Source organism: Bos indicus x Bos taurus, chromosome 10, assembly GCF_003369695.1.
Source record: "Bos indicus x Bos taurus breed Angus x Brahman F1 hybrid chromosome 10, Bos_hybrid_MaternalHap_v2.0, whole genome shotgun sequence".
NCBI classification, from domain to species: domain Eukaryota; kingdom Metazoa; phylum Chordata; class Mammalia; order Artiodactyla; family Bovidae; genus Bos; species Bos indicus x Bos taurus.
Window position 1 is genome coordinate 45,018,423 of NC_040085.1, and position 10,000 is coordinate 45,028,422.

At 45.8% G+C, this 10,000-nt stretch overlaps 1 protein-coding gene across 1 annotated transcript in view; it reads left to right on the top strand.

The window, feature by feature from the left end:
- Window positions 1-9,659, top strand: part of MYO1E (myosin IE) — a 222,535-nt gene extending 212,876 nt beyond the window's left edge. Inside the window, exons 27-28 of the mRNA XM_027553869.1 lie at window positions 2,210-2,379; window positions 6,735-9,659. Of these exons, the coding sequence (XP_027409670.1) occupies window positions 2,210-2,379; window positions 6,735-6,811 (247 nt within the window). The 3' untranslated portion in view covers window positions 6,812-9,659. The remainder of the gene's footprint in view (window positions 1-2,209; window positions 2,380-6,734) is intronic.
- Window positions 9,660-10,000: the final 341 nt, after the last annotated feature.

The following is a 10,000-nucleotide window of genomic DNA, read 5'->3' on the forward strand; positions in this document are numbered from 1 at the left end:
GCCTCTATGCTAAGAGGGCCCCCTGCCCAGAGAATGCACCCAAGTCCCAGTACTCTTGGGCTCCAGACACCCCAACCACCTGCATTAATGGTGCTGGGTTTCTCCCCATGGACAAAAAAGAGGCCAGCTCTCCATCTATGAATGGTGAGTGTGTGTGTGTGCACGTGTGTGCATAAGCGCACATCCCCTCCCAGCCCCACTCCCTGGAGGTGCCAGACTGCAGGCTTCCTCCCGCCCAGGGTGTTCTAAATGCACCCCCACCCCCCATTCCTTGTTGCTGGGAAGTCAGATGACTTCTGGTATCCAGGCTAATGGCTCTTATTAACCAAATGCTGACACATCTCTAATATATAGGTTACTTAATTAAAAACCTGCTTATCCAGCCAGCCTGCTTTCTCAAGCAGGTGATGGGGATTTCCAAGACTAGGAAGGAAATGATGTCATGCTAACGATCTATACGATGTCTTTCCTCTTCCATAAAAGTGCCTTGTGGGGGTGGGAAGGTGGGCATGGGGGTTGATGTGAGAAGAGTGGAGCCTGAGTTACCTTGGCGTTTGCTCCCTTCTACACAGGGAGTCCCAGGAAGCACTCAAGGAACACCACCCCTGCTGGGGACAGCTAGCAGCCAGTACCCCCCTACCCTCGGCCACCCCCTCATGATCTGACTTGCTCATCAGCACCCCGTAGCATCTGTTGTCACAGGACCTCAGCGAGGACAGTGAGGCTCTGGCCTCTTCAGAATACTGCTCAAAACTGGGTGTGCTTTTTCTCTCCAGAACTCAGGCCCCAGGAAGTACCCTCCCTTTTCCTCCGCCCTCCCACAGGTGTTAACAGGCCCGGCCAGACCTAACAGCCAGCCCCACTGTGTTGAGTTCAGTCCGGCCCCTCTTAGAAGAAGTCTTAAGTTTCTTTCAGAAGCAAATGAACATAGGCTTCACTTTAGTTAGTCCTTAAAGGGGCAAGGGGGTGTTTGCTCTATTTGTTTCCTAAATGCATTCTCTAAATGCTTTTGATGAACATATTTAATAAAGGGTTATTCCAGACATGTTTCAAGATCTCACTAACTAGGACCATGCCTTTAAGGCAAGGTATGAATGGTGACTGGAGGAAGCATAGTTTGTAGAAGGAATACATTTAAAGCTAGAAGACATTTAAATACATTTAAAACTGGATTAGGGCCTGAGCACCAGAGACATTTTTGATGCTCATCACCAGGTAGAGGAGGTGGCACTGGCATCTGTGGGGTAAAGGCGAGGGATGTTTAACCCCCTGCAGGGCACAGGGTACCCCCCGCAACAAAGGATCTGGACACCCACAGCGTCAGGAGTGCTGATGTTGAGACGTTACTTTGGATAAATTTTCTGCACAAACAAGAACATTCATTCCTAGCAGCATTTTTCTGTAATGAAACTGGAATTATCTCAAATGACCATCAACAGTAGACTGGACAAGTAAATGGTGACATATTCATGGAATGGAATAGTAAATATAAAGCCATGAGAATGAATGAGTCAGAACTACATGCACCAACAGTGCTCATCTCAAGAATGGAACGAGGGCGGGAATTCCCTGGTGGCCCAGTGGTTAGCACTTGGTGCTTTCACTGCCGTGGCCTGGATTCAGTCTCTGGTCAGGGAACTAAGATCCTGCAAGCTGTGCACTGTGGCCGGGGGTGGAAAATGGAGCAAGTTATAGCAGCATGTGATTTTACACAGTTAAACAGGTAAACTGTGCCTATTGTTTAGGGATACTTATGTGCATGGTAAAACTACAAAGCAAAGCAGAATTATTAATATAAAATGCAAGCTAGGGATTCATTCTGGGAGGGCTTGCAGTTGAAAGGAGGCACCTGTAGGCTTCCGTGGCAGAGTTCTGATTTCACAGTTGGGGGTGAGGGGAGTACATACGTGGCTGTCATATTATCATTTAGATGTGTAAATATGTTTTATAAACTTGTCTTACATATTTCCTTTTATGCTGGGAACACAGCAACAGCAGCTAATGTTTATGCAGAATTAACTATGTGCTTTTGCACTGACCTTGTCAGGAAGGGTGTTTTATCCTCCAAGAAAGTTTAGAGGTTGACATGTCCTTCTAAGGACGGGGCTAGATTTGAACTTGAGCAGTGTTGGCTCCAGGCTCCAAACCAGTGCACAGTGCTCCTGCTTCCTCTTGGGTCCCACCTCACCCGCCTCCACTCTCTCCACAGGGCCCGGAGACAGACAACCAGCCGGCCTCCCCCAGCGGGGGGCAGACCCAAGCCCCAGCCCAAGCCCAAGCCTCAGGTGCCACAGTGCAAGGCTCTGTATGCCTATGATGCTCAGGACACAGATGAACTCAGCTTCAATGCCAATGACATTATTGATATTATCAAAGAAGGTAAGTGCACGGCTGGCTGGGATAGGCTCAAAGAGCAGACAGTCACAAGGCTATAAAAACTAGTTTAAATGTGAATGGAATTTATGGGCTCCTCTAACTGAAATCTGAAGAGGTAGGTCAGGCTTCAGGCTGATTGAACTGGAATTAAACTCCAGCTTAATTTTTCAATACTTCTGTCAGCTCTGCTCTCTCCTTTGTATTTCTTCCCTTCTCTGGCTGTTTTTCCTCATGGTAGCAAAAAGACTGCATCACTTATAGGCCAACAGATCAAACCACGTCTAAAATCCATTTTACTTCTGAAACTTCTTCTCTTAGCCACTGGATAGAAAGCCTAGGTTTCACTCTGATTGGACCAAAGTGGTCATGTGCCCATTCCTGAATCAGTCGCTGTAGCAAAGCAAATGCTGTACCCTAAGTGGGCTAGACCTGGTGGGGATTGCCCTGGGAAGTGGTAGGTAGGTCTAGCCCACCCCGATTTCATGGCCTCTCATATTGAAGGTAGATGGAATAGAATCCAGGGAGACAACCTATTACATCCACTATAAAAATGGTCTGGTCTGTGGGCGCAGCTGAATACTTTATTAATTTGGTAGAGAAGATATGTTAGCACAAACATTACTGCTTATGGAAGCATGAAAAACAAAGATCACTCCTGACTTAGGATGTTAGAAAAAGCACCCTGATGGGAATGACATCTGTGATGAGGGCGGGGTGGGGGGTGGGTCACAGAGAGAGGAGCCTTGGAGGCTAGAAAGAGCAGGCCATTTTAGGAAAATGAGCTGACACTTGACCCCGGTGAGGAACCCCCAAGGAGATGAAATGAAGCCAGAGTGGCCTTGTCACGGAAGCCCTGGGTGCCAGCCTTAAGATGTCAAGACAGAGCAGAGCCATCCAAGGTGTAGGGGCAGAGCAACGACAATCTGAGTGGACGGTGGTTCCCCGGCAGGGGCCGCTTTCCGGAAGAGGTGGCCAATTCTCACTCCCAGGAGAACTCTAGGTCCCCAGACCAAAGTCCTTCTAAGCAGCCTCTGGGTGCTATTTTTAATCTCCTTTTAACCACCTGGTTTTCTACAGGTGTTAATATTTTAAGCCATTTAATAGTCTTCAAAAAGTTGGAATAAAAATAAGTATTGAAATGAACTTTTAGTAACACAAGCAGGGTTTTTATCACCAGCATTGTTCAGCAAAAATATGGGAAATAACCTAATATCCAGTGACAGGGATTAGTTAAATAAGCTTTGCCATATCCACTCAGTGAACTTGGATGCAAACATTTTTGTGTTAATGATGCAGAAGTACAGTACATTTATTGAAATGGAAAAATCTTCATGAAGAAAAGGAAAAATTAGAGGCTGAACTAGTCTCATTTTTTTTTAAATATAAAACACATGGAATAGAAAAAATTTTTTAATGTTTTCAAAAGTAGAAAATGTTATAGTGTTCCCTTAAGAGTTGAACTTCTTTTCAGTATTACTTTCTTTTCATTTCTCAATATTTTCAAAGTTTTCTAGAAATAACACTGCTGCTACTGCCGCTGCTAAGTCGCTTCAGTCGTGTCCGACTCTGTGCGACCCCATAGACGGCAGCCCACCAGGCTCCCCCGTCTCTGGGATTCTCCAGGCAAGAATACTGGAGTGGGGTGCCATTGCCTTCTCCGTAAGAAATAACACATGGGTATAATTAAAACAATTATATATTTGTGTAAAATATAGAGTCCTAAAAGTTATCAAAACACGCTATAAAGTATTGCTTTACTTTAAACAGTGTGGTATGAGTGCAGGAATTGACATATGGATACAAGTAGTAGAACAGCATCCAGAAACAGACCCCTGTGTGTATAGGTATTTAATAGATGATAAATGTGGCACTTGAAATCAGGGGAAAGGATAGAGTCACTTTCCATTTTGAAAAGAAAGTTTGCTGTATGCTTCATATACAAAATAAATACCAGATGAATTAAAGATCTGAAAATGTATGACTAAACTATAAGTCTTAGAAGGAAACCTAGAATATTAATCTTTGGGTGAGAAAAATCTTCCTATGGAAGATGTCAAACTCAAAAACCATATAGGGTTTAACCTCATAAAAAGGCTGCATTGAAACCTACGTGGTGAATAGTACTGGGAAAGTTAAATGATAGAAAATAGACTAGGAAAAAAAAATGTTTTATGTATATAAATAACTCCTCTATGAAACAATGAAGCCCCAGAGTGGACAAAGGCTATCAGGGCAATCAGTGCACGGCAGAGCCTCCTGTGATGTCAGCAAAGACTAAAATGTGAGAGAATCCACCACATTCCCTTATCCAAATCCTTTGAGTAAACTGAGGTTCAGAAATCAGAGCTTTTGTAAAGTTAATAATGGAGTATATATAAACATCATGTAATATATATACACATCATGTGGTATATAACACCCCTTCAAGTTCCTAGGGCAACAGCTTAGATCAGCCAGTTTCTGCTGTGGAAACTAAGAGCCTTCATGCTCAAAGACATCATAAACAAGCCCATGTCAGTTCAGGTCAAGTTTGGCCATCAGATGGGTTATAGAAAACTTTCAATTTTTAGAACTTTCTGGATTTTGTCACTGCAAATAAAGTATGGAGTGTAATGTCTGTGTTTAGTCAGGGAAATAGGTACCTTCTTTCACTATTTACTGCTGAAATAGGCTTTGGGGAAGGAAATTTAACAGTATTTATCAAAATTGTTACTTTGGATTTATATATTAACCCCGTCCCCCAAGGTCAGTTACAAATAAATTAATACTTACATGCATAAAAGAAATACAGAAGTCCTTGATGTAAGTATAGGAGAGTTTTCTTTTCTTAATAGTGTCAGTGTGGGAAAGGATTTCTAAAAGTAATAGAAAACTAAGACTGTAAAATAATCATTTGATTCAATTGCTCAAATACTATGTCAGAGTTAATAAAAGTGGGAAGAAGGACATTTGTAACTCATGTGACAGATTCACTAGTATATAAAAAACTAATCAACAAGAGGCCAACGTGAAATAAAATTAAGCAAGTGATATGAACAGTGGGCATATCTATAGAATACAGAAGCTCTTTATATACAGATGTGAAATGATCTTTAGTCTGTATTACTAAGGTTAAACTATAGAACACAATAGTATGCTATCGTTTATATACAAAGGTTGTTGGCTTTTTAACAAATACTTGCATTTGTAGACGTGAACTATATCTCTGGAAGAAAGTGCAATAGGCAATGCTGCTGGCCCAGACGGTAAAGGAGCTGCCTGTAATGGAGGAGACCTGGGTTTAACCCCTGGGTTGGGAAGATCCCCTGGGGAAGGGAATGGCAACCCACTCCAGTATTCTTGCCTAGAGAATCCCACGGGCAGAAGAGCCTGGCAGGCTACAGTCCATGGGGTCGCAAACAGTCGGACACGAATGAGCGACTAACACTTTCACTATCATTTGTATACAAAAGGCCGTTTGTTTTTTTTTTAATAAATACTTGCCTTTATAGACATGAACTATCTCTGGAAGAAAGTGCAAGAAATAGGTAATACTGCTTGCCCTCCAAGAAGGGATCTAGGTGGCTGGATTCACTGTTAATACTTCCACGTGCACTTTCAAAAGTACAAAAGGACAATCTATCACAAAAAGTAAACTAAATTTTCTTAAAGGATAATAGAAGGTCCATATTCTTTGTTCCAAGAATCTATCCTATAGATCTACTTGCACATGAGCATAAAGATATATGTATGGACATTTATTACATTAACAGCAAAAAATAAGAGAATGGCTATGCAAATTTTGGTTTACGATGCAGCTGTTTAAAAAATGAGATGCAGTCATGGAAAGATGATTGAGTACTGAAAAGCAAGATGCAGAAGAGTAAGATCTAGAATGACCTATCTAAAATGAATGTGTGTTTATAATCACAGAAAAAGGTCTAGAAGAATATATATCAAATACTTATTACTGGTGAGGGACTGGGATTAAGCTGGGAAGTAAGGATGGTGAAGTGGTACAGATCAGTTCTCCCAGAAAGATGGTGAGGTGGACTAAGGTGTGTGAAAGGTGAGTCGGGAAAGAAAAGGGGGGGGGGACGCAGGATTAGTCATCAGACCACAAGCCAACCTCACAGTCTGCCAGCCCAGCAGCTGGCCCGTCTCACAGGCAGGAAGATCCCACAGGGCCAACCACTAGAGATGGGCAGGGAAACCTCACAACTGGGCAGTGGGTTCTTCTGGAAGGGGGCCTGTGAGGCACATCTGCACGTCTGATTTTCATTAAAAGAACATGGATGGGGCCTAGTCTCCTCTGCCTGTGGGTGCATCTATGGGAGCAGAGGCCCCAACTCACCTTCACGATCTCTGTGTCCCCACAGATCCTTCTGGCTGGTGGACGGGGCGACTGCGTGGCAAACAGGGCCTGTTCCCCAACAACTACGTGACCAAGATCTGAGGCGCACGGAGACTCCGACGCTAGGGAGGAAGGAGCTTCAGGCACACGTGGGAGGGGACGTGTGGGGGCCCTCCTCCCGATCCATCGCAAGCAGCTGCTTCTGCGAGGCCTGGAGCCCCTCAAGCCCCCTGCCCGTGGAGGACTTCACAGAGCTGGGTTGGAGACAGGGAGTGTCACTCCACAGGATCCCAGGAGGGCAAAACAAGCACCCACTAAGATTTATTTATTCTATTTAAACCTGGTGAGAGGACCAGCGAGGTCCACGCAGACCTTGCCAGCTCTCTCGAAACAGCACCTGCGCGCTTACCAGGCCCAGGGGAACGGCCATGGTGGCCGCTGACAAGTGCCTTTAGTTGAAGCACATCTCTCTCATCCCTCTCTTCATTACCTGACATGCGCATTCCTGCCACCTGCCCTCAGAGGGGACCCGCTCTGCAGGCGCAGGGGGCGGGGTGGGGGAGGGAGGGGGGCTTGGCGGGAGCAGGCACTTCCCATGCAGATGCCAAGGGCCCGCTGAGCCCACAGGAACATGGGTGCTGCTGATTTTGCCAGGCAGGCTCTCTCTGGGTCTTCAGTTGGTATGTGGCTGGCCCATGTTGGTTTTTGTGTTTAATGCTGTACCTATTATGAGAAGAATCTTTTTTTTTTTCAAGCTGTACATTTATAAAAAAAAAACAAAAACAGATCATATACTGTATATATAAAAATCTCAAGATGGTAGAAACATGTATGAATGTACCAAGTAGTATCCCACTGTACTTATTCTTAAGATAGGTTTTATGACAAGACTCACACCAGGTACTTACAGATGTGCACTACTCCTTTCTGACTATAGAACCATCAGTGTTACTGCTTCCTCAGTCCCTGCACACCCTTCCCAGCCCTCGCCTGTTGGGAGTTCTCTGCCCCCCCCCCACTCCGTGTCTCCTCCCCTGAGCTCCAAAATAAAGGAATCAGTGAACCACCTTGCTCTTTCATGACCTGTGTCTGGGTTGTGTCCACCCCCACAAGAGAAGGTATGTTCAGGGCCTAAACGCCAGCACCTTACTTGGAAATCGGGTCTTTACAGAGGTGACTGAGTTAAAATGGGGTCATCAGCAGGGCCCCTAATCCAATAAAACTACCATCCTGATAAAAAGAGGAGATTTAGACACAGATCAACACAGAGAGAGGGAGAAGATGAGCAAAGAGTCAGCCACCTACAAGCCAAGGGAGAGGGCCTGGAACAGAGCCTCGGAGTCCCCAGAGGAGACCAGACCTGCCAACACCTGCATCATGGGCTTGCAGCCTCCACAATGGTGAGGCAGGAGGTTTCTGCTGGGAAGCCACCTGGTCTGTGGTACTTAATTAAGGCAGTGCTAGCACCCCGAGCGGAGAAGGCAATGGCAACCCACTCCAGTACTCTTGCCTGGAAAATCCCGTGGACGGAGGGGCCTGGTGGGCTGCAGTCCATGGGGTTGCTAGGAGTAGGACACGACTGAGCGACTTCACTTTATTTTTCACTTTCATGCACTGGAGAAGGAAATGGCAACCCACTCCAGTGTTCTTGCCTGGAGAATCCCAGGGATGGGGGAGCCTGGTGGGCTGCCGTCTATGGCGTCGCAGAGAGTCAGACACGACTGAAGCGACTTAGCAGCAGCAGCAGCACCCTGAGACTGTTCACTGCAACAGCGGAGAGAAGTTGGAAACAGTGTCGCGTCCACTGACAAAGGAATGGTCGCAACCTCTCCTCCTGGTTGCCACAGCCAGTCTTAAGCTCCTGGGAAAGTAGGATTTGATGGCACATCCCTTTTTGTCATTTTGGGGTCTCCAAGTCCAAGGGAAAAAAATTATCAGGGATTACATATTAGGGGGAAAATGTATTTGAATTTGGGGCAAATAATTCTGTTCTACTTCAAGAGCAGAGAGCAAATATCATTTGCTAACAATGTTTTAAATATATTTCAGTTGCCTTTTGTGACCACGTAGGAAAAGAAAGCCGTAATGTGATGACATAAGGAAAGGTGGTTCTACTGACACTGATAGTCTCTGTATTTCACAAGGGGCTTTCAATTTCTCTCACTTGGACTCACTGAAGAGCAGGAGAAAGGAGACAGAAGAGCATCACAGACTCCCCACAGCCCCAAGGCCAGGCCACCTTAGGAGTAGGACCGTCCAGATCGCATTGGTGTCACCATGAGCCCCAGGCCCAATGCCCACACGAGGCTGTGCCCAGGGCTCATGGTGACAGACACTGAAGTCCGGGGCCGGGCTCCAGGAATTCGGGTGTCGCCTGAATCAGTGACGGCATTGATGTTTCTAGGTAAAGACTTAAACTTGGGTTTCTCTCATCTGTGGATCCAGCCAGGCCTGCTATTTTGTTTAGACAGACATGAAGCTAGTCCAGGAATCAGTTAACCAGGGAGAACATGGAGAGGGTGAGGGGCCATCCCCACCTCCTGGAACTTGTCATCCTGCTTAGGAGAAGGGGCCTGTGTGTACAGCTGCAGAAACTTTCATTATGAAAAGGTGACAGATCCCTTCAGCTGACGATACAAAGTAACCAAGAGCCACAGGAGCAAGCCCGCACTTGGACCCTAGAGCACAGGTGTTGAGACTGGCAGTGGGCCAGCAGTTCCCAAACGCTTTGGCCTCAGCGCTCCCTTACACTCTTCTGTACTATGAACGACCTCCACGAGCTCTGCTTTTGTGGGTGTGGTCATCAGGGTTTACCATACTAGAAATTCAAGCTGAGAACATTTTAGAACACCAGTGAACACGCACATTCCATCATCACATGTCACACAGCCTCTGGAAGATTCCACCATAAACCACTGACAGAATGAACAGTAAAAAAAAAAAAAAAAAAAAAGCAAATAACATCCTAGTACTGGGAAGAGTTTTTGGCCTCATGGCCACATTTTGAGAAACACAGAGGAGAGTAAGTGGTAATAAGCAGAGGATGCCACAGGCAGGGAGAACGGCCTGGCTTCCTGAAAACATTAAGCAAAGGGCCAACTTTGCACAGCGTTTGGGAAAGCAAGACTGACACCCGTGAGGAGGGCAAAGCTGAGTCTGCCTTATGAGCTTGCTCCCCTATCAGCAGGGGTGCAACCACCCATACCTGCCTCCCCCCATCACACCTGACCCGTCACCAAGTCTGCCGCACGAAGGCAGTAAGGGGTGAGGAGTGCAGTTTTCCCATTTAAA